General features: G+C 44.9%; 1 protein-coding gene across 1 annotated transcript in view; it reads right to left on the bottom strand.

The window, feature by feature from the left end:
- Nucleotides 1–25,029, bottom strand: part of CSMD1 (CUB and Sushi multiple domains 1) — a 652,915-nt gene that overhangs the window by 266,751 nt on the left and 361,135 nt on the right. Inside the window, exons 17-19 of the mRNA XM_058666667.1 lie at nucleotides 24,415–24,603; nucleotides 12,482–12,651; nucleotides 8,030–8,186 (exon numbers count right to left, since the gene is read on the bottom strand). Of these exons, the coding sequence (XP_058522650.1) occupies nucleotides 8,030–8,186; nucleotides 12,482–12,651; nucleotides 24,415–24,603 (516 nt within the window). The remainder of the gene's footprint in view (nucleotides 1–8,029; nucleotides 8,187–12,481; nucleotides 12,652–24,414; nucleotides 24,604–25,029) is intronic.

The following is a 25,029-nucleotide window of genomic DNA, read 5'->3' as shown; positions in this document are numbered from 1 at the left end:
CATTGCCCTCAAACATGCACAGGAGTGTGTCAGCTTCTAAGACCCAATCCACAGTCATCCGTGCTGCTAGCTTAGTCCTGTAACAGAAATGCAGTGACTGACTAGAGCCATTTATTCTCCCAACATCAGTGTTCTGTTCCTCTAACCTACGTGTGTCTACTAAGTCTATTTCCAGCATCTGAGTCTCTGGTGTGACCCCTGCCTGTCTGAAGTTCCTATAAGCAAGGACCTGAGCCATCCATACTGCAATGATACCCAGACCCCAGTCATCCACCTTGGCTCAGCATCTGTCTCCCACTTTATCTTCTGACCCCGGAGAGTAGACTACATCCTCTACCACCTGTCAGATATAGGACCACATGGCAGACACTCAATGCCAAATACTTGCCCAAAATATCTTACAAAATTCTATTTGTTGTCAAACCTTTCAAATATCAAGTGAATACTATTAAATAAGCCTTTGTCTTAAGACCTAATGAGAAAAATCACTCTTTTGGCTCTCTGCTGTTGGCAATCATCAGCTTATATCCCAGTCTCTCCATATCGCACATCTTAACATGCTATGAGTCTGTATGCTAAAATCTCCTGTCATATCAGAGCTCAGCAACAGCAAACAAAGTGCAAAGCAGATGGCATTCATGGGAAATCAGCAAAGCAACACAAAGTGCCAAAGAAAAACCTTTCAAGAACATAGAAGTAAACAACTTGAATTAAGAGAGGGAGATATTGATTGAATAAAAGACATGTCGGGGTTAATACTGTAGCATAGCAAGTTAAGCCACTGTCTGCACCTCCAGCATCCCGCATCAGTTGGTTCATGTCTTGGCTGCTCCACCTTCAATTTCCCTTCCTGATAATGTGCTGGGAAAGCAGCAGAAGATGGACCAAGTGCTTAGGCTCTTGTTACCCGTGTGGAAGAATTGGGAGAAGCTCCTGATCCTAGCAGCTGTGGACATTTGGAGGATGTAGCAGAGGATAGAAAATCTCCCTCTCCCTTTTCCTCTCTCTCTTTCCCTCTCTCCATTGGTGACACTGCCATAGAATAAATAAATAAATAAATATTTAAAAGATAAGGAAAGTTATAAAACCCTTTTACTGACATCCACAAAGCATTCACTATATCACTTGTATTCATTATATGACTCTTTCAAAATAAAATTGCACAAATGTTTCTTATTACAACTGGCCCAGTTATAATAACTGGAAATTATAAATTATAAACCTGAAATTATAAATTTTCCAAGAATTGCCTCTGGTACATTAATATCTACTTAAGAACACAATTGTCCTCAAGGTTTTGTATTTATAAACTACACAGTGACAACAAAATCTCACATGATGAGCTGCCAAAGCAGGTCATGGCTCCAAAGCTCCTTTATGGTACAACACATGAAGAAAATTGAGAAGGCAGTGAATTCTACTACTGGAATGCTACAATTTCACTCTAATCCGGCATGCTGATATGTTACACAAAAGAATGTCTAGGAAAGTTGTAATGTATTCGTTATCTATACGACTAGATGGTAGGAACTGCATTTGTGGTCTGCCACTTAGAAACATTTGCAAAGAGGAACACCCTCAAAGTATGACATCGTCCTTTTCAGAACATCAGTCAATCCCACATAAGGCCATCAGCTACAAACTGTGTCCATGTGCACTGCACACTCCTGGCATCTCCGGGTTGTCTCAGCACTTCGAGGTGTGGTCTCAGTGACTACATACCGTGTCTGTGCACACTGCGCATTAATGGTATCTCCGAGCTGTCTCGGTCCCTCCATCTGTGTTCTCAGCAGCTACATACCATGTCCGTGCACACTGCATGCTCACAGTACCTGCTGTGGCAGCGCCTGGTATTTCTCGCTAGCATGTGTACACTGGGACACTCTTTCCTTTACAAGGGTGCATTCAGAGTTAGTGTCGCCGCCTTCCTGCAAGCATGTCCTAGAATGGGACAAGAGCCTCACACACCCCCAGCCTGCATAAGCTTTTCTCAATCAGCCACCTGTACCAAATATCCCTACCCCACCCGCGAGTCACCAAGGCAAATGTGGGATGGCAAGCAAAGGGGCAGCAGAGCACGGCCAGGGCACCCACTGTAAACGCCCTCTGGCTCTAAGACTGGGTGCCACAGCAGGACTCTCCCCGTGCTGTGAAGCCTGCTTATGGCCAGATATACACTGCAGGCACCACCAGACAACAGTGCACAGCCTGCTCAGATCAGCAAGCACCCTTGTAGTCATTCTCTAAATCCAACAAGGGATGTCCAGAATGCAATTTTTTTAAAAGATTTATTATTATTGGAAAGCCGGATATACAGAAAGGAGGAGAGAGAGGAAGATCTTCCGTCTGATGTTTCACTCCCCAAGTGAGCCGCAACAGCTGGTGCGCGCCAATCCGAAGCCAGGAACCTGGGACCTCTTCCGGGTCTCCAACGAGGGTGCAGGGTCCCAAAGCCTTGGGCCGTCCTCAACTGCTTTCCCAGGCCACAAGCAGGGAGCTGGATGGGAAGTGGAGCTGCCGGGATTAGAACCGGTGCCCATATGGGATCTCGGGGTGTTCAAGGCAAGGACTTTAGCCGCTAGGCCACGCTGCCAGGCCCCAGAATGCAATTTTTGGAACAGTCTCCCTTCCCCTCTGAACAGCAAGCAAATTGACAAGAAACTATGCTGACTTCTCTATCAGCGATGGTCTGCATCTGTGCAAAGTGAGCTGCTGATGACGGAGGGCAGGGAGTCAAGATGGTGCAGGTGACTCAGGCCGAGCCTGCTGCTGCCCTGCACTCGGGCACCTCATGAGCCAGGCCTGCGAGTTTGCCAATGGCCAGTGCTATGTGTGGGCAGTCTCCACACTCACACTCCTGGTTCTGTGATAACCACAGCGAAGAGTGGTGCAGCGGGACTGACAGGCAGTGGATGGTTTGTGTCCACATTAGGAAGCTCTGCACAAAATGCCCACAGTATCAGCAACTTGGACTCACCAAGGGTTCCCACCAAGGGAGCAGACCCAAGCTTGGCTGTCCTGATTCACCTTGAATGCTTACAGCCATTCACACAGTACCTTATGATACTTCCACCCTACCAGGTTGGAGGCTGGGGCCCAGAGGTGCAGAGTAACTCCTCGGAATTTACACAGCACAAGTGCCTCCGTCTGAGGCACTCTGTCCCCAGCCAGCTGTCTTCCCACTTCCTTCTTGTAGAGCTGTGTGTTGGAGTAGCATATGTACACAGAGCTAGAGGTAGTTTCTGAGCACAGAAAACACTTCTGCAGTCCCACACTGGCATCGCTGTGCACAGTCCCTGGAACAACCTAACTGAGGCACTGTCTCCTTTCCTTCTCAGCTGTGCCGTGGAGGGCGGCTTTCCTTCACACATTGTTCCCTTGCATCTATAGGACAGCTCATTATCATTTCAATGGGCTTCTCTAGCACCAAATCAGGCATCATGCAAAAGTTCTACCAACAAAACACATGCGCTATCTACCAGGCCCATGGCCTCTGGCCCACCAGGGCCAGCCCTGCCCATCTCACGGGTAGTCAAGTTTCGAACTGGAAGAAGGAGAGCGGGAGGACCACCCTTCACTACCTTGGGCATCCCCCTCCTCCGCGTCCTGCTCTTCCCACATGGAAGGCTGAAGCAACCACTCTCAAACTCATACAGCACTGAGATGCTTTCAGACAAGAGTCATAGGTTCAAGACACAAGTTGAAGATTCTGGAGGATCTGGTGGCTAGGATTCCATGGAGTTAGGAATTGTAGTGAAGGTGTCCCTCCTAACCTGATCAGTGTGGGGCAGGCCACACAGGAAGCCTCTTGTCCACAGTATTCTGGACATATCCCTGGTGCCTGTCCCTTGCCCCATGGTCTGGGCCAGAAAGATACAAAACACAAGTGAAACTCAGTGGCCAAGGGTGACAGCTGCTTTTCCAAAACCTCCCAGGATACTTCTGCAGGTCAGATACCTCGCACATGCATTGCATCACAGGATCACATGACTTCCTCACTTAGAATCACTAATGCAGTCAGTCTATGCGAGCTTCCCATGGTTCACCTTAATAAATCATCTCTTAGCTGGGAGAGCTGCAATGACACCAAAGCCTTAAGAGGATGTTGCTGGTATCTGCTGAATCAGAGTGAAGAGTTAATGAGATAAAGGTGAGGACACACTGAAAGGGAAGTAGGACTCGGACACCTTGGATGGCCCCTGCAAATTCTTCGTGATGTGCATGCCTGTCCCTCCAGGCCATGAACATAGCTTTCTCCTGCTCCTTCTGCTTTAGGATACACAGCACATGCTACCTGACGACTCAGTTTGTGAAGTCTGGTGATCACATTTCTGCTCCAGTCTACTGTGTTTGCCTGAATTCACAAAGTTTTCTCCAATTGTTCTCAAGTCACTGATGCACAGGTGACAGTGAGGAAACAGCCTTTTTGGGACCTTGTCACCTACTGGGTGCTGGAATTTATACCACTATTAGGTCACCCTTTTTAAGTCCCAGCTTTCTCTGTGATGTCATTGGTCAAGTACTATGAGTGAGTCTGCCTTGGTGTTGCCCAGCCCCTCTATTTGGTTTTCTAGGGCCTCTAAAATGAGGTCCCCCAAAATCCAATCTTGTTTCTCCATTTCTCCTTGACATAACCTCCATTCAGCGTAGACTTTTGTATTCATGCCTCACAGGTTCAATAGTCTCATGTGTTTTCCTGGAGACTGACCCTCCTACCCTGCGAATTCTAGGCCAGCTGGGCTGATGACCACTTATTCAGTGGCTATTTAGATGAGATGTAGTCTCATAAATTAAGACTCCCTCTGCGGACCTCACATTTCATTGGTGGAAATAAAAGAGGTAAAGAGGAAATATAAATAGGTGTTTGGATGTATAAGCAGAGATTGCTGTAACCTAGACAGCAAGGCCTTATTAGCAGAATGGCACTTCTACCTAATCTAGAGGAACAGTGGGATTCTAGAGTCTTCAATAATTGCCCTAAACAATCCTCAGACAACCCTAATTGCTACTTATCAAGCTAACTCCCTACCCCCTGCCCCATCTGTAGAAATCCTAACACATGAGAATTACCTTTTATGACCAAGGAGCCATACAGATTTTCTTTAGGAAGAGGATCAACTTAGGTAAAGAGGACACATTTTATGTGTCAAATTTAAGATGTTAAAGATTGAACTCAGTAAAAGGTATGAAGAGCCAAACGCATCAGTCCCTGCAAGCCAAGGTCATGAACTGGCTCCTTCAACATGCACAGCTTACTTCCACAGTTGAGAATATGATTATATTTCATTTCTATATAGCAATAATAGTCACATTTTTAGTGATCAATGTTTCACAAGTGCTAAATGTGACTCCTAAGTCACATTTATTACTAGAGACCATCGTGTCTGCCTTATTTCTCTCTCCCAAGATTTATTTTATTTATTTGAAAGTCAGAATTACAGGGAAAGGGAGACTTGCTGAGAGACATACCTTCCATCCACTAGTTTTCTCTCAAGAAGGCCACAATAGCAGGGCTGGGTCAAGCTGCAGCCAGGAACCAAATTTCATCTGAGTCTTTCTTTGTGTGGCAGGGGCCCACGCACTGGGAGCAGATTGTGCTGCTTTCCCCAGGCCAGTAGCATGGAACCAGCTTCAAAGTGCAGCAGTGGGGATGCCTCCTCCTCCACATGGGATGCCAACGAAGCAGGTGCTGGTTTCCCTGCTGCATCACGATGCTAGCCCTAACCGCCTTTGCTCCTGTGCTGCTCCCTTCATTGAGCACATGGATATACAATCCTACTGAACTAGGGTACTTGCATGTGTTGTTGTTGAACTTTCAATTTAGTGGGGCAATACTCTTTTGATAATGATGCAAACTAAAATATGTTATCTTAAAATCTAATAAATGAATAAAGAAAGGGAAGAAGGAGGGAAGGATGGAAGAACAGGGAAGCAGGGAGGCAGGAGGAAGGTAATGCCTTTGCGTTCTTACAACTGTATTTATGAATTACATTGAATCTGCTCTCTTTGTACTAACAGTGTATTAACTCAAAATATAATTAAAAACACAAGAAAAGGCAAAATGTGTTATATCAAAGAAATAAAAAATAAACAAGTTTGAAATAAAACATGTTTTAAAATAAAGGCGCACTTTTTATGTTTTACTTTGCTCAGAAAACAGTAGCTGCCTAACAAATGCATATTAACAAACATGCATGTTAATGAACATGCTTTATTCCAATCTGCACCAAAGGCAGCTTGGCTGTTTTTCATTTTCAGTGCCTATAGACACCTACACGCTTGTTAAGCAGCCGTGATGCCTATCAAAGTCAGCTCATACAAAATATTGGAAGACAAGCTCAACAAGGTTTAGCTTAGAAGAATCTAGATTTGGATTCCAGCTAATATGCTGCCTGTGAGAAAATGCAGGAAAAGAATTAACATTTCAGTGACTTGGTTTCCAACTTTGGAAAAAAAATATAAAAGGAGCTACTGAACAGGATCTGGATTGGGATGAGATGTGAAATGGAAAAGTATATGTGAGTATAATTTTTTGATTGATTTCAGAAAGTTTCAAGCATTCAATGACCTACATTTTACTCTGGGAACATTTTTAATTCACTCATGTACATACATTTATAATGGATCTGGATTATCTCAATACTAAATATTTCCTTACATAAGTCAATTACTTGCAAGAACAATTATAAAAACTTTTGAAAATAGTTGAAAGTGGTTTTACATAGTCTTAAGCTTTACTCATTTGTTCCAAATATTCTCTAACTATTTCTCATTTCTAACTTATCTTTTAGAGAAGTATATTGGATTCATGTGTAGGACTGTGTTTTGAGAGTTTTGAGATTTCTTCAGCTTAATTAGTGTTTAAATCTGAGAAGTCAATGAGAAGTTAAGACTATGGAGATCATATAGCCATCAGTACCATGAATTCAATATTGTAAATGTATTTCCCCACTGGGTAATAATAGCTAGTCCTGGCTATCAGATACTTTGTATGAAAGGCTTAACTGCCGAGTGCCTATGCTCTTGTGGTACAGATGGACTGTGACACAGGCAAGAGAGACAGTCACTCCTACCAAACAGGTTAGGCTAACAGCAATGATGCTCAAAGTATGCTGAGTGCCCAGGACAACCATGAAGTCACCACTGGAAACTGGGCACACAAACCAGGGGACAGTCCAGCGACCTCTGCTCTGACCTTGTTATGGTGAATTCCAGGATGCACAGGTTTCCTACTGGACACTTTTGCACAACTGTGATAATGCCAAGGGTTGCTGCAACAAGAAATTGCTGCAACAAACACTGTGGACTTCTTCTTCCAACCCAACTCTGATTTTGTGCCCACTAGTTCGGTGAGAATTGGTCCCCTGATGACTACAAACATAAATGCAAGTTGAAGGTAAAGACAGAATTGTTGAGACCCTGAACTGATCAGCACACATGCTGTGGGTATATTGAAATGTCACACTATACCCCCCAAATATGATCAATTAATGTTGATAAAATGTTTTACTTAAAAAAAATAAGTGTCATTCCAGCTGTACAGAAGTCAGAGATGGAATGTGTTTATGCAGACACATGGTTTGTACGTGTCACTTATTCAGATACACTCCTGCTCACAGTGTAGACCACTGGCTCTAACCGTGTCACTTATTCAGATACACTCCTGCTCACAGTGTAGACCACTGGCTCTAACTCTTTCATTCATGAACACATGCATATGTGTCAGAGTACACTCAATCACATTCAATATTTTTAAGCCAGAGACTCTTAAGTGCCATGACATGCTTTCCTTTTCATGTCCAGTTATTTTAGTATTAAACTGTGAGTACTTCTAACTATCTAAACTTCAAACTACCATTTTCTCATCATGCGTCTAAATTTACCATCTGGTCAACAGTGTATAGAACTACAGTGCAACTCATAACCCAGCAGGTGTCAAGGAAACCAATCAGTGTTCAAAACTGCTCACGTGAGATAAGGGATAGAGATACCCACGCACAACCATCAGGACGACACCTGGTGTACTCACTCGTATAGGTGAGCTGGAAGCCCTGGTCGGTGTCTGATCCATTGGTGTTGAATTCCAGCCACAGGTGATTGGAGGTGCTGTTCAGGGTCAGCCCCAGGAGCTCATTCTTGGTAAAGGCTCCCAGTGGCCGAGATGAGCTGTCCTTTCCATCGTAAACCTAAGGAAATCCACAGCGTGAGTGTCCCCATACCCTAACTGTGCTCTTATCAGAACATTCAAATCTTCAAGAAAAAAGAATCAATTAATATGAGTGAAACTGACACCCTGGGATCTATTTATTGTTCATAACCCAATGATTTTCTCTCCTGATTTACTTTCTGGAATTCTTCATGTGTTATTGAAAAAATTAAAAGGCAGAATGAGAGAGGAAACTGTCGTTATGTTGTTAAGACTGTGTCTATAATCTACATGGAATCAGCTCTTCTCACATTAGTTTAAAAAAGGAAGAAGGAAACAAAAAAGCCAAGAGGACGGTTAGTGCTGCTGAATCTTCTCTACTGTTAACCCTACAGACAAGTCGGCATCACGTCACAGTCATGATGTTCAAGCCCTCCTTGCCATCCATATCCTGAGAAAAGATGTCGACGGTGGGGAGGCTGGGAAAAGGGTCCCTGGGAAATCATCACACAATTCCACCACTTTTCATTCTGTACAGTGAAAACCATTCTGAAATTAAAAGTTAAAGAGAAGCAGCAAGGTGAAGTTGAGCAGTTATTTGCATTTCCAGGCTCCATGACCTTTCTTGCTGTGTCCCTCCTGACTATGGAGTTTAGAAGCTGGAAGAGGGCGGCCGTATTTTAGCCAGGGATGTTTTTGACCTGCCAGCAAAGTGAGAAAATACACTGTTCCCCCCAATCCTGTGTGGATGTGAAGGAAACTCGATACACTAAAATCTGGTCCTATTCCACAGTCTGCCTGAGAAGACAGGCTTGTGGCTTTTACAATACAAGAATCCCTCCTCAATAACAATAGAGCCATGCTGTCTTCCTCTTAGGTCCTCAGTGTCTGGCCTTCTCCAATACTTGCGACTCGATTGGTTACAGTAAGGATGTGGACAGCAAAGTGGAACATCTTGTTTGGGCCAGATGTTCATGTGAAACAGAGGATCATTTCAGGGACAGGCCCCCATCTTTGGGGGGTGATAGGAGCCAGTCCTTGCCCTGGAAAGGGGCATGAGTCAAGATCCAGGGGCTTGGCCTGGTGTGCCTTCCTGCAGTGTGCTTCCCTTGCGGCTGAAGTTCGGCTGGTGAAGAAGGCACTACCCCCCAGAAACTCAGAGCCTGACGAAAGCAGAGCACTTGTTGGAATAGTAGCTGACCACAGTGTGGATGAAAACGCATCACATTATGCCAAAGAACACGTGTTTCTTGATTTAAGAAAGACCATGACTAGCCTCTGTTAAGTTTTCCGTAGCTTCTTCCAATATCTGAATATCTTTTTTATACTTCTTCCTCATACATGTTCTCTTGTTCCTTTCCTCTCTCTCCTCTTTTTTAAAGATTTATTTATTTTATTGCAAAGTCAGACATACAGAGAGGAGGAGAGACAGAGAGGAAGATCTTCCGTCCGATGATTCAGTCCCCAAGTGACCACATGAACTGGTGCTGTGCCGACCCAAAGCCAGGAGCCAGGAACTTCCTCCAGGTCTCCCACATGGGTACAGGGTCCCAAGGCTTTGGGCCATCGTCGACTGCTTTCCCAGGCCACAGGCAGGGAGCTGGATGGGAAGTGGAGCTGCTGGGATTAGAAATGGCACCCATATGGGTTCCCAGCGTGTGCAAGGCGAGGACTTTAACCACTACGCTATCACGCTGGGCCCTCATCTCTCTTCTAACAAATACATAAACTACATATGTTGCACAATAGACTTCCACCTGTAATCATTAAATGAGAAAAAAAAACCCTTCAATACGTGTATGTAATCTCATGCTGGCATAGTAGGATCAAGTTGTTTCTGACTTCATCACTCAGAGCTACTCAGAGTTCTTGCTTAATGTATGTCTCCATTAGACACAGTGTGAGATTTTATCCAAGTGTAAAGCAGAGTTTGAGTTCAGAACAATTTGGATAAAGGGAGGTGGCCAGATCTCCCCAGAGGGTTCCTCTTAGTCCACTTGCAGGCCACTCTGTCACCCAGTGGTGGAATCCTTGAGTTGAATTCCTTCCGAAAAAGCACCAGGCTAGCCAGGTTCTGCAGGAAACTCCTCCTGAGCTGCAGTCCTGCATGTCCAAGTGCAGGGCCTCGCGGGGCTCTTCTCAAGGAGGAAGCATGTTTGTGGAGCCCTCTGGGTGTGAGAGGACTACAGCAGCACGCAGCACAGACTTCCCCAGGTTTGCGGGGCTCTGTTAGAGTCGGCCTCTGCACCCAGCACGCGTTCCCTTGCCAGCACTCTCACCGCAGTGGCGGTGCAGCTCTCACGTGGCTTGTCTATGTGAAGTAAGGAGAGGCCGTGTCTGTGCGTGGAGGGGCCATGCACACAACATTTAGTTCATGGCTGAATTTCAGAATGCATAAGTGAATCAAAGGGAACAGAATTTGTGCTCAGAAGTCAAGATAATTTCACTCAGTCTTTTGTAAACACTGAGCTACACATTAGCATATTCAATAAAATACGTGCCTACAAAATATCTTAAAATTTCATGTGACTGACAGTTTCTCTGCAAGTAAAAACAGCATCCACACATCACCTTTTTGCCATAATTAAAAAGTTTGTACTGCCTGCAGATGAGCAAGATACTTCCCTCTGTTTCCAATTGTATTGGTCAGGGTTCATTTTATGCAGTATTGCTCATTCCTCACCTATGCCAAAGTACAGTTAAGAGTTACTTAAAAGTTTTCTTTTAAGGCTTACTGACTTCTAAATTTGAAGTTATCAAAGAATTCAGAATACACTTAGGATCTAACATTACTTTTTTATGTTAGTAGCATTATGCTAATTTCCTGGCTGAAAATCACTTCTTAATTACAGTACTTCACACTGCCAGCATGTGCATTTAAAAGACAATTCAAATGGAAGAACAGTGAGAATAAAATCATGGTACTATATCCTGGCACTGAAATGAGTCAGTGTGGACATACGAGGCAGTCAGGTACTTGAAAGGTTCTCTTGACCTGCGCTCACCAGGTCTACCGAGGTCAAGGCCAGCTCTTCATGGCTCAGGGATGTCACACCAGGGGTTTCCACCTCCTCCCTTTTCATGGGCTGTGTGCATGGTCCCTTCACGCTGAGCTTCAAGTCAGTTCTATCTACTGAATATAAGACGACCAATCCCATCTGTGAATCCATGTATATGTAATTACAACGCAAAAGCCCTAGGACTTTGCAAAGTGAACCCTCTACGGCTACGCATGGGCATCGTGCTCAGGGCAAACTGCTTCCTTCACACCAGACCAAGCAGGTGGCTGAGGTGGCAGGGCCACGGCTTCCCCTCGTGCTGCTTGAACCCTTCTCTTTGCATGCGCTGGGGCCAGGTCACCACGGTCCTTTCCCTAGCTTCCTGAAGTGTCCAGATTTCTTGACACACTTACATGAGATGGAAACTGTTATGGATTCTAGGGCATTTAGAGTTGGAGTTTGTATTTTGTGAACGCAGACAGAATTTGGGTGCCTTGCTGTGTGCTGGTTTCTTCACATGGGCCCCGCTATGTGTGTGCTCCAAAGGCAAGATGGAATTGCTTCCTTTCTTACATTGCAGTCTGTTCAGCTCTCAATGTTGCGACCACATTTAAAAGGGGGAATTACTGTGGAAAAGGAAGCTGAGTGCCCTGCATGTTTTGATCGTCGCTACTATATGCTAGACACAATGAGGAAAACAGCCACATGAACTATAGGATTGAATTCCCAAGACTGCCCTTAACTAAAACCACTGCATATTCTCTTACATGAATAATACCAAACATTCAAACCATCTTGTCAAATATATGACTAAAAAAAGTTAGATTGAGGATTGCAGAGTTATCTCAAAGTTTGCACCTGTTCTATCATGTGCACTCCACTGAACTTGCCCAAATGCACCGCAAAAATAAACAAAAAATGTATATAGAGATACACAGGTTAATCTACATATCTATATTTAGTACAGAGATGGTGTAATGCCAGTGCCGTATGATAAACGGGCTCATGTGCTAAGCAGATGGACGCAGTAGGTGCCGGCTAGCTTTGAAGCTAGAGAGGGCTAATCCAGTCCTTTAGAGGAACAGACAGTGGGGGAGTATGGTAGATGGCAATCGCATGAGAGGACAGGTGCTAGGCAGACAGACGTGTTGGGTGTTTGCTAGCTTTGGTGACAGGGATGGTTAATACAGGGATGGAAAGGACAGTGGGAGAGTATGGTAGGCCAGGTACTAGACAGATGGACATGGTAGATGACTGGCAGGCTGGGTGACAGCGAGGTGAGTAACACGTGCCTTGGGAAAATGGGGTGTTGGGGTGGCAGTCAGATGACTCTTACCTTGAGAATGTCACCTTCGAAGAGCTGAAAGCTTCGGGCTCTGAGATGAATCCCCTTGCCCGCCTCTGTCTCTATCTTATAGATGCACTCGTGGTTATTATCATAGTTTGATGGGAAATTTGGGGACAATAACGTTCCCTCATTGCCTCTGACACTCGCACCACATTCAGCTAAAAAAAAAGGACATTGAGAAAGAGTATTCAAAAGTAGACTTACTGATTTTAATAGAGGAAAACTTCAAAGTTATGAAAGCCCTCGGTTCTGACAGGTCTGCTACGCATCTTGTGTTCATAGATTAACATTTTTTACAGCTTACCTAAGACAGAGAACAGCTATTTCATTCACCCCCTTTTTAAGATTTTCTCACTTATTTGAATACAATGACCTCTCCTTCCACAGAAGTAGCTTGCTGTCAAAAAAGACTTCCACAAGAAACTAGACCCTGCAAGCACTGTGAGCCCCTCACTGTAGCTCAGGGCAGTCTCCGCCTTGCTGCCTCACGAAATGTCCTCTGTGCCAATACTGTTATGGCATGGCTGCAGCTTTCCTACAGGGATGCATGAAGGGGGACCCGGTGATGGGAAAACCTCTGGGCTACTTGGGAATGCATCTCAGCCTTGCATTCACTTTCTATCTCAGATGGTAGAGTGTTCAACATCAGTAAATGCATTCTCTCCCCCATTTCCACCTGCAAGAAAGCAAAGCTGATGTCCAGGTTCAAACGTGCATAAAACAGCATGCCTTTAACCAGGGTGAAAGTGAAAATTACCCCAGCGGCACTCCTCTCTAATTCCCGTCAGCTCCAAGAAAAATTACCCAATTTCTCACCTGTGAACATGAGCGTGTTTCTGATCAAAAACTTCAGCTCTAAAATTCTGTGAGTTCAGAACAGCTCTGGTTCGTGAAGTTCACACACACACACCATGCACACACACACACACACACCACACCACACACATACTCACATCCATGTGCAAGTGAAAAGAGCCACAGGATTCTGCAATGAGTTTGTCATATTATGATTTTTAAAGTTTCAATATCAAGTGTAGTAATCAACAGAATAATGATAAATGTGGAACTGGATATCTGAAAAATGTGCCTTATGAAGTGGGAGAAGAGAAGGACTGAGCTGTGCTTAACTCAGAGTTAAGCTGAGGTACTGTACAGATTCTGAATGCCACTTCTGTGTCAACCCTAATACCGCTAACATCACTCCTCTTTGTCAATTAACAAATCCGTTCTGTAACAAGTCCTGATACCCAGCTTTCAGGACAGAGGGGAATCCTGTGGTTTTCCTGTTACTGCTGCTAACACTGTCCCAACATGGAAAGAAGTGGGAGATCATCAGGGAGGACAATGGCTCAGAATTTGGGTTCCTCTCTCCATCCCAGGCTGGGCCGATTGTTCCTACTGGTGCAATCTACAATTAGAGTGGGTGAGGGTTATTGGGGCTTGGCCACAGCATCAGCTGGCGGAAGCTGGCACTGGGGGCTAGTTCTGTCAAGTTAAACCACAGAACCACCTGGAGAGTGCATAATCCGGGAGGGGGAGTGGCCTGGGAGGGAAACAGAGAGCTCCTCTTCTTGGGTTACCACCCCCCATGGAGGGCACAAAAGCTAGGGCAGGGGTTGGGGTGGCTGGACAGAGACCCACCCCACAACATCCGTGAGGGCTGGGTAGTTGAGCTGGTTAGATGGGACATGGTTCTCATGCCCATTGACATGTATGAGAGCAGAAGGGGATGTGGGATAGACTGGACACACATATTGGCAAACCAGGGCAGGGGGCGGGTCTAGTGGGGTTATTGTGGGTCGCCCCAACTGGACGGCAGCCCCCACTGGTTGGGCGAGGGCCGAGTATGTGCTGGGTAGAGCCAGTCTGGACTGCGGATACCCATTGGTTCCAGTGGAAGGTGGGGCTGAAGACAGAACCAGCCCAGCAACTGCAACCACCAGCTGATTCGGGGCGATGGACTGTGACGGGCCCGGTTCTCGCTGGTACATACAGGAGTTTGGTCTGGGCACATCTCGGAGAAAGGCTCTATGGGGATTTCCCCAGTCGAGCTTTCAGACTCAGAACGCTAACCATCAAATGACAGAGGACGGAATAAGTCAATCAACCACCTCAGCTATGTGTTGACAATGTAAGTGCTGGGTAAATGGAGACTCTATGATGGACTATGTCAATCAGTGGATTCTCCAGAGACCGCATTGTGCTTGGAGTGGTGAGAGTGGCAGCAATTCAGATCCTTCGAAATGTCAAAAACACTCTACCAGCTCTACCTTCAGACCAGAGATGGTCTCCCCAAGGAACTGATGAACTTATCTGGACAATATGATGCTGGACTTCATGCCTGGTAGATGCTTCCAATGAAAGAATCTCAGCTGAATTTGAACTGTGGTAACGCAACAGGGTGGAGGAGTCCACCATGGAGGGGGGTGGCTGGGGGTTTGGGGAGGGGGGGAATCCCACTGCCTATTAAACTGTGTCACATAATGCAATGTAACCAATAAAAAACAAACAAATAAATAAAAGTTTAAAAAAAAAGAAAAATAACTAGACAAGAATTTTTAATTGTATTGTGGGAAAATAAAAATAATTTTAAATCATGAAAAAAAATAAATCTTTAAAAATAAATAAATAAATAAAAAATAAAAAATGAAAAAAAAAAAGCAGAGCCCAACCAGGCCCTGAAGCGGGCTCGAGAAGGTGCAATGAGAGGGAACCTGGGCTGAACACACGGAATTGTCGAATCAAGAAAACATCAATGAGATTTTGCACTTTTTTTAAAGCCACCGTGATACCTGCTATTACTATCTGAGTACAAGCACATGATTATCTAATTATAATAATCATTTAAATTATGTTTTAAAATATTTTGTGGAGAGCGAGGCAAGTGGTGTGTTTCATGCCCAATCCATGGGCTGTGGGACCCAGCCCTGTGTGCTCGTCCCAGTGGGTCACAATCCAAGGCTGAGAGAAAGGGGCTTTTCTCGGAGAATGCAACAATTGGCCTTTAAGTAAGCTCCATCGGGGTGGGGAGCTAGGGGCAGAAGGGGGAGAATTACACTGAATGATCGCAGACTGTTTTACGAACAGTGTTCTAAAAATAAAAGCCATAATGAATGGAGGGCAGATTGAGGCAGCACGGCAATGGGGATCTTTCCTCTGCTTCACAGAGGTGTTGGGGGGCCCAGACCAATCACAGTGGGAGCTGACTCAAGAAAATGGCTGGATTCTGACAGCCAGAACATAGTCCAGTCACCAACATCAGGAAGTTTTATTTAAAGTTGAATGTGATGATTATCCATCAAAAATACCACAAAGCTAATTCAGGGCCTTTTAAATCTGTTGTTTAACTGACTTGGAAAGAATTCATGTAATCAGAGGTGAAATATGCTGTTACAGTACTGAGAAGTTGCCTTCGATCTGAGAGAACCTTCCGAAGGAGTCTTCTGATGGCAACAGCTGAATGGGCGGAAGCACAAGCCATGTTGGGACAAGCGCCTAGCCAGGGCAATGCAGGATGGGTGAGTAACGGTGCAGGCTTCGGGTTACCACCAGGTCACCAAGACGCTTTTCGTCTTTCTTGGTCTCAAGGAAGACAGAAGGGACTTGGAGACAAGGTCGGTCACTCTGATGGAGCACATGCTCACCCACAGACCACCCCGACATCCCTGCAAAGCAGGTTTCTCTCCTGACCACGAGGGCTTTCCTAGGTGGTGCCCGGAGTGGTCTCTGCTGCTGCCAGCCAGCTGCAGCCCCCTGTACCACCTTAGGTAGGATGGCCTTCCTCTCTGGCTGTGCCTTTCTCCTTCTGGTCTAGGCCATCACACAGAGAACTGCGAGACTCCAGAATCTTGGACTTCATGGGTCGAGTCAGCCTGCGGGAAGGCTGATGTCACAAACTTTTCTAAGTTCTCTGCATTCATTAACTTATTAATACTTGCAGTAAACTTATGTGACAATTCCATAAAACTCATTTTTAGCTGAACTGAGGCACAGAGCAGTTTGTAAACAAAGCATCTTCTCCAAGGTCATGTGGCTAGTACAGATCATAGATGTTGTACCAACTGCCAAGTTCTAAGGACCTGAATCTCAACTTTCTTTCTATGCTGCGTAATAATAAATATACTTCTTAATTTAAAAGTCATAATATTGCTGATAATTATAAAGCCAGAATAATTTCAAATGTTCCAGAGGAGCACATGTCCTTAAGGACTTTTGTATGCAAAATAGAAAATAAGAAGTTACTTCCAACATTTTGTGGAAAATGGAATTAAAGGATTATTTGAGTGCAAAAATTTTGAAATATATAATCTCTTCAAAGTACTCATTTTCATGCTATGTACTTTCCATGAATGCTTTGAAGACTTTTCATACAAACTGAAGGGGAGAAAGTAATTTGGTATATCATTATATTAACAACTGGATACTAGCATTACTTTTTACATTGTAGATTATGACAAATGGTAGTAATTAAGTCTAACACTAGTAAAAATAATAATGGTGAAATTAATTGACATCCCTGAATGGACCGTTAAGCCAGTAGCCAGCTTCTAACTGCCCTGTGTCCCTCTTTACACTTGACCCTCAGAAGGAAGGTTTCCTACCAGCAGTGGAACGTCTAAGTTATCACACAGTAATAACCCACTGGTTCAAGACGCTTATATACCTGCATACAGACACACAGCAACTGTACACTTCAGTTTGAAAAGGAAGGTTCCCCCACTACAGGACAGTATGGTGAAGAACTCAGAAAACAATGTTTCGTCTCCAATTTCTCCTCCAAGAGTATGAAACTGCTTATACAGCATTCATCAAAAAATATTTTAATATATGTATAATAAGTAATAAATGCAACTGAGGCACACAGTACATGCACAATACATGTTTAAAAATATATACAACATATATCTTCAAAACTTCTGGGAAGAATATAGCATTAAGTTTATTTTTTCAGTTATTTCTTTTTGAAAGTTACAGAAAGAGAAGAAGAGACAGAGTGAGCTTTCAGCTGCTGGTTGCCTCGCCAGGCCTGGGCCAAGCCAAAGTCAGGGGTTTTAGCAAAGTCCTCCAGATGGCTACAGGATATCAAACCCTTGGGCTTTTCCCAGGGCATTAGCAAGGAGCTGAGTCACAGTGGAGTGGCCAGGACGCTAACCAGCCACCATATGGGATGCCAACAAGGCAGGCAGCAGCTTTGCCCACTCCCCCACAGCACTGCCTCCCATCTTTGACATTTGTCCTGGAGTTTGTTTCTTGCACTTCAGGCACTGTGACTGCCCTGAACATGTGTTGTCCTTGTTGTCATCACTGCTTCTCTGCTCATATCAACAAGCAAGCGTGATTCTGCTAAAGACAGAGCATGTGTCACTGCATGCTCAGGGCCTTGGTGGTTCACTCTTCTCCAGTGCCACCAAACCTATGGGGAGATGCAGGGTGGGCCGGGGAGAGGAGAGGTAGGGGTGGACGGGGAGAGGAGAGGTAAGGATTGAAGTGGAGAGGAGAGGTAAGAGTGGGTGGGAGAGGAGAGGTAGGGGTGGGCAGGGAAAGGAGAGGTAGGGGTGGGCAGGGAGAGGAGAGGTAGGGGTGGGCAGGGAGAGGAGAGGAGCGGTGGGCGGGGAGAGGAGAGGTAGGAGTAGGCGGGGAGAGGAGAGGTAGGAGTAGGCGGGGAGAGGAGAGGTAAGGATGGAAGGGGAGTGGAGAGGTAGGGGTGGGTGGGCAGGGGGAGGAGAGGTCAGGGTGGGTTGGTTCGGGAGAGGAGAGGTAAGAGTGGGTGGGAGAGAAGAGGTAGGAGTGGGCGGGGAGAAGAGAGGTAAGGATGGAAGGGGGAGGAGAGGCAGGGCTGAGCTCACTCATGAAGGACACAAAGCACCGTGGGAGGCAGTCACAGGCAATCAGCTGCAAACATGAGATGAATGAGGCCCCAAAGAGCTTGAGGCAAGGACATGCGTGGAGGAAAGTAAAAGAGGGTGCAGCTGAGTCCTGAAGAGCCTGGAGTGCAGGCACTGTGAGTGGAGAGGAGTATCCTGCACATTGTGAACAGGTACTACGACACTTGCAGGTTTGCTATGCTCCATTTCCTGTTGGACTGTGTGATGATGCTGACCTAAACCCAACTTAGGCAAATAGAACAACTCCAGAATGTAGGTACCTAGACCAAGCCCATTCTACAGGAGGACACTGAAGTAAGTTGCTATTACATATCGTGTTCAACACCACAGAAGGGGGAGTGGCAGGGCTAGGAGTTGAACCCCAGGCAGACTGTCAGATACTGTTCTTTGTTAATATATGACATTGATAATAATTAATTGTAGTTAAAAATGTTAGCTGCTCCATGCAGGTGGTGTGACTTTTGACTCAAGACAAAGTTATCACTCTGAAAAGGTAGAGATGTGAAGCAGTTTGAAAAGCATCTCTTCTGGATATTTGAAATGCTTCTCCAAGAAACTTCTGGAAGATGGAATTGGGTGCCAGCACTGTGGCATAGCACTTTAAGCCTATGTTGCCAACATTCCATCTGCGTGCTGGTTTGAGTCCCAGCTACTCCACTTCTGATCCAATTCCCTGCTAAGGTACTTAAAAAAGCAGCAGAAGATGGCCCATGGCCTTGGTCCCTGCACCCAAGTGGGAGACGTGGAAGAAGCCCTTGGCTCCTGGCTTCTGTCTGGCCCAGCTCCAGCCATTACAGTTACCTGGGGAGTGAATCAGCAGATGGAAGAAATCTCTCTGTGTCTCTCCTTTTCTCTCTGTAAATCTGCCTTTCAGATTAAAAAAAAATCTTCAAAACATAGAAAATAGAATGAAAAGTGAAGTCAATTTTGGTGCAAAAATATTTGAAGCTTTTCTACAGGTTTTGTGTATGCAGTTCTTCACATGGCTTTCCGGAGTAGCCTTCATTTATCACAAAGTTTCCTTTGATAGGATGCTATCTGGAGGCATATACCTCAACTTAATTTTGTTTTCTAATTAAATCTTGTGTACAAAATTGGACATGATACAATATATCTCATCCCCAACTCTGCAAAGATTTGTGCTTAAAATCCCTTCTATTTGCAAACTGAGTATATCCAGCTGTATGTTCGTTGCAGAAACATTGAAAAGTCACTTGTCAGTTTTTTGATGGCTCATTTCATTAAGATAGAAGGACATAGTCTACCAAACCACTTAGCTGTGTCTTATATGGGGAACACTGAAAGTAAGCAAATGCTTCATCTTCCTGCATTGAAATCTCCATTTTGTGCAGCTCCCGGTACATTATACTTGAAGTATGTTCTTTGAGTGGGGCTCAGGGCATGATGGGATGAGGACATGGGCACCATGGATGTGATAAATACTAATCAAAAATATTGCTCATTTGCAGATAAATTATAAATATAATTTCACATCTGAGCATCTTGCTTTCATACCTAAGCGCTTGTCAGTGTAACTAAGTGGATGTACCTCACTGGAAACACCACTGACCGTGTGTCACTGATGACATTGCACTCACAAAGCCAAACAGGAAAACGTGAAATTCTTCCTTCGTAAAATGCAACAACTCGTGTTTAAGCATTAACTTTGTTCATTTTAGTTAACTGGGAAGATTTTTTAAAATCTACTTAAACTACAGCTGTTTACTATCTGCAGTAAACATATGTGTGAACCTATCATGCTATGAGGCACAGTCATTACTCTATGAGCCTTTCATTTTTGGTAAGGTACATTAGCTCACAAATTCTAAAAGCAGAACTTTCATTGTCAACATGATTATAAATTGAAGCATTGCTTCATGAAATAATAATTCCCAAATATGGGATCTTTTTGTACCTTTTATTCATAAAAACAAACTAAGTTTATTTCTGAATGTATCACCATAGTCTTTGGCATAAGTAGATAAAAGATAGAAACGGTAACCATTATTAATAACACTCCTCTCAACTTTAAAAATAATAAAGATATAAAATAAGAAAAAAAAACAAAAGCATTAAAATACATTAAGAAAAATGAGAGATGTCCAGTAACCCCTCCCCCAACTATATCCTGGAGGAGATTACCAGGGAAAGTAAGGCAAAAACATGATAAAACACATGCTTCAAAAATTACAACATGAAGGGCAAGCATTTACTGCACTAGTTTTAAGACATCTCTTATAAATATCCCTTCCCGCAGCCAGTAAGTGCCTTGTTTTTAAAAGTTTTTTCAATAATTCACTTAGTGTTACTGTAAGATGAATGAGTTCAATTTTCCTTAATATGAAACAGTTCCTCTTTTGCAAAAAATTTACAGAAACTGTAATTAAAATTGAATCGTCATTTAGAGTTTTGCAGTAGAACTAAGTTAATTGGAATTATGCATAGAAACAGTAGAAAGCAGCCAAGTGACTGTTCTGTACTCCTCTGACGTGCAGTCACCTACTTGAGAAACTGACTACCTTCAAGTAGGACACTTGAGGAGACACAGGACCACAGCCTGGACACCCGCCACAACCAAAGTCCAGCGGCCAAAGCCCCAACAGCGTGGCCTACAGGGATCAAGCTATGTTCAGTCTTCAAGGTTAGTATTACCGAGACCACTAGAATGCTGCTTATTTGGCTATAAAACAATACGTAAACACAATTTAGCTTGTCAATACACTTTTAGAGTCTGAGTCTATTACTGAAGTTACAGACCCATTTGAAGAACATTGAGGCTCTGCAACTCCTTGCATTTTACAAAGAAATACCTTAATATGCTGGCTGTATGTAGAAGTATTCAACGAGCCTGGTGAAAATCTTTGAGGGCCCTTAGAAATTTCCTAAAGTTGTCCAAGGCATTAATTTGCAGTAAGTGCTTTCTAAGTGTTCTTTAAAGAGCACAGAAATAGACAATGGTCTAACAAAGAATGAGGGGTGGCAAAAATATACTGCCTTTCTATTTAAAGCCAAGTTAATTGTAGTTCACTTAAAAAAATCAGTAAATCTTGCTCAGAATAAAAATGTATATTTTTAAAAATGTACCAGTCTACATTAAAACACAAAGAATTTCTAAGACTTGCATAAAATGATTTTATTTATTATCTTCAAATCTTTATTATTGGATTGAATGATACTGATTATTCATTAATAATTGATAGCAATTAAAGTTTGGGTTTTAATATTGTTTTAGTTTTGTTGTTTCACTTTAACCAAGAGCTAAAGAAAACAAACACTATAGTTGACATACAGAAATACTGTTTAAATAGAATTGCTACAATGAGTTACAGCTGAATTTCATTTAGTGCTAAAGAAAATTTAATTAAAACAGAGTAGCAGCAGAATGTTTTGCCTCACTATGTCCCTTTGAAATAGGGGGAGCAGGGAGTGCCAGGTGCTCCGCCCTGGTTTGCTGGCAGTGCAGATGCCAACGTCAGAGCCTGGCTGGAACCCCACGTTAAGGTGCTCCCACCTCAGGCTTTTGGGCAGGCACCAACAGCCAGGTTGGGCAGCTCTTCATCTGCCTTCAGGAGTGAGAGCATGAAGGGTACTGCAAATGCCATGACGGGCCACACCGGGAGTCCAGGTGCTTCCCGGGGGGTGCATAGCACAGAGAGCGCAGGAAGCTACTTCCATAAGTGCATACAAAATATCCTAAGATGAATAACGGCAAAGAGAGAAGGCACTTGACTTCCATGTGAATGAACTGAAACAGACAGACAGAAATCTGACGTTGTCTAGAAATGCACTTCAGGACAGACAGCACAGGGCGCGAGTGCAGAGAATGCTCGTACGCCACTGACGTTCTTTGGATGCCATCTGCTTTCTTGGATATGGACTTGTGACTTCTCCCTGGGGTCAAATCATTTTCATTTCTACAGTTCTACACTTGATCTTAGCCAAAAGGCAGAGAAGCGATGTTTCTACAGTTCTAAAGGAGAGGATACAGAGCATCGAGACGTCGGTTTTCTGAGATCAAAGGATAGCTCTTGAGGGAATGTGTCTTCAGTAGGATGTGGGATGTGGCAACCCCACTGAAAAAGGGTTGACAGCCAACAAGAGGGCACAGAAATGGGAATGACCCCTCCCAGGGCATCTGCCTTCCGCTACAGGGCAGAGGACAAGGATGCGAGCCTGAGGGTCAGGGACTGTGCTGGCCTGAGGGAGAGAGACACTCGCCTTGGAGCTTCGCTGGAGCCAGGTAGAGGAAGATCTGGGGAAACTGCTGGAGAGCCCGGCCCAGGCCCATGATGCCGAACCTGGTCTCTGTGAGGCTGCCCACTATGGAGAGCAATGCAAAACATGTTCTTACGGGGCACAGCTGATGGGGTTTGCCATTTGGATGGATCATGGTGGGAACCATCACTCCCAAGTCAGTGGGGGAATGTCCTGTTGCTGGGGAAATCCTCTAGAGAGAAACAAGTGGATTCTGTCCCCAGGCTGTGTTTAGGAAACGTCTGAGGAACCTGACTGGGGAGCCATGAAGCAGGTGAGCCCTTCAGAACTTGAAAATAAGTTAAGCAAGGAGAATTCAATAAAGGCAGCAATCTGAGCCTGGCGCATGGGTCAACTGTGGGTTTTAGGAATACCCAGCCCTGTTTTTGTACAGGTGTCTGGCGGCAGATGGGTTAGAAGCGGAGTCAGGAAACACCAAGCTAAATACAACAGGCACCCGTCTGTGTGTGCCTGCCCTGCAAGCGCAGGAACGGAGAGCAGCATCACAGGCTCTCCGACCTTGGCTCAGCTCCCAGGGCCCACAGAGGCACCCAGAATGGCCCTGGAGCACGGCCCAAGTTCAGTAAGGACTAACTGTTGCTTTGACTCCTGTTACCCATGATCTCAGATTCCAGCAGCTGTAACAGTGCGGAGGTGATGTGTCGAGATGAGAAGGAGCAGCAGTCGAGGAGCCCCGACACCTACACGTCACCCTGTGCTGCTTATCTGGGGTGAGGCTGTGGTTACTGCAGCAGCCAGGGGTGTCTGCAGAGAATTCTAACTGGTAGTGCCTTGGGTCATCAACAAAACGCTCAACCTTTCCTGTTGAAACTAGGGTTCAACATGCATACCCACTTCTCAAGCAAACCTCAGATCCCTGAGCAAGCACCACTGCAAGAGAAAGCTGGCTTACTGGAACGTAGAGACGTTTGTCCAGCAGGACAGAGAGATGGCTTGACACAGGCTCACTCATTCCACTTTTGTTTTGGAGTGAAGGGCTGACTGTCTATCACTCCAAAAGCAGACTGAAGCTGGGGTCACAGTTATTCCTAACTACCCATGAGTCGGAGAGAAGTTGGCTCTGCAGGGTCCCTGCTCCTATCCATCCCCCTCTCCACCACCGGCTGAAAAAGTCAGCTTGTCAGACCTTGCCAGGTGTGCATGCAGCTGGGTAAGGTGATGCAGGATGCATCTGGCAGAAACCTCAGTTTGGAGGAAAAGTAGCCACTAAAATCAGCAGGTTCCAAATCCTAAATAAAAATATCCATCAGTGTTTGGGGTTACCTCTTGAATTCCCCCCAGAACATGCTGAAGATTCAGCATTCAGTGCCTAGAACACCTGGCATGCTGGAACAGGCAACGGTCACCCAAACATTTGGATCAGCTTGCCAAAACAGCACACAGGCCTTCCCGGTGTCCCCACCACAGTGCCTGGGAGCTTCGCAGCTTGCCATCAGTGAAGCTGTCCTCACGTGTGCTGCCATAGCTTGTCTGCCGAGCAACCTGTTTCTTTTGCTCCTGTTACATGTACAGACACATGTCTATACTTCATAGAGACGCTGAGTGGAGCTTCAGTTTCACCCCCAGTCACAGAATTTTAGAGCTGAAAGGCACGAATCCTACAGATGGATTAGGAGGTCTCCATTGCAGCAGAGCCAACAGATGTCTACCCAGGACCCTGGACCGAGCCCTGCCCTATCACATCTTCCCTGACTACTCCCTCCCTGGCTAGCCATGCCCTGTCCCCATGGATGAATGAAATGAAAGCGTGTGACCACCTACCCACACACCTTGGCAGAGGTGCACTCCACACACGGCGGCCCCCACCCAGGCACGTAAGCTTGGTTGCACCTTCTAAGCGGTATCCTGGGAAGCAGGTGAAGGTCAGTGCATCTCCCACTCCAAAGTGGAAGCCGATCCTCCGGCTGAAGGCAGGCACTCCAGGGTCGTCACATGGCTCCAGGTCGTATTCTGAGATGTGAAGACATAGGGTCATGGGTTGGAGCCTGGGGAAGCACTCAGCCACCACTCAACCAAAAAGAAACCAACATCAACCATCTCCCCAAGATTGATAAAGCACCTTGCTGTGCTTTCTACAATGAACTTTTGTACAATAAAAAAGCATGAGGTGAGAATTTAGAAAAATACAGACTCACGAGTGTCACATATTTTAAAAAATAGGAAAATTCATTTCAAAAGTGCCACTGTGAAAAGGTGGATTTATTCTCCTGACATTTATAATTGCAAAACTCAGCTACGAGCCCTCTGCAAGGTGCTTTTTGATAAACAAGACACGGAGCACAAGATAAAAGCAACATCAAAGGTTTGTGATGAAAGAAAGCTTATCACAGCCAATTTTACCTCTAAAATACACCCCAGTCTGGAACAATGGCATTT

The sequence above is a fragment of the Ochotona princeps genome, chromosome 7 (assembly GCF_030435755.1).
Source record: "Ochotona princeps isolate mOchPri1 chromosome 7, mOchPri1.hap1, whole genome shotgun sequence".
Lineage (NCBI taxonomy): Eukaryota > Metazoa > Chordata > Mammalia > Lagomorpha > Ochotonidae > Ochotona > Ochotona princeps.
The sequence above is the reverse complement of the archived record's forward strand: the minus strand, read 5'-3'. Positions and strand labels throughout refer to the sequence as shown.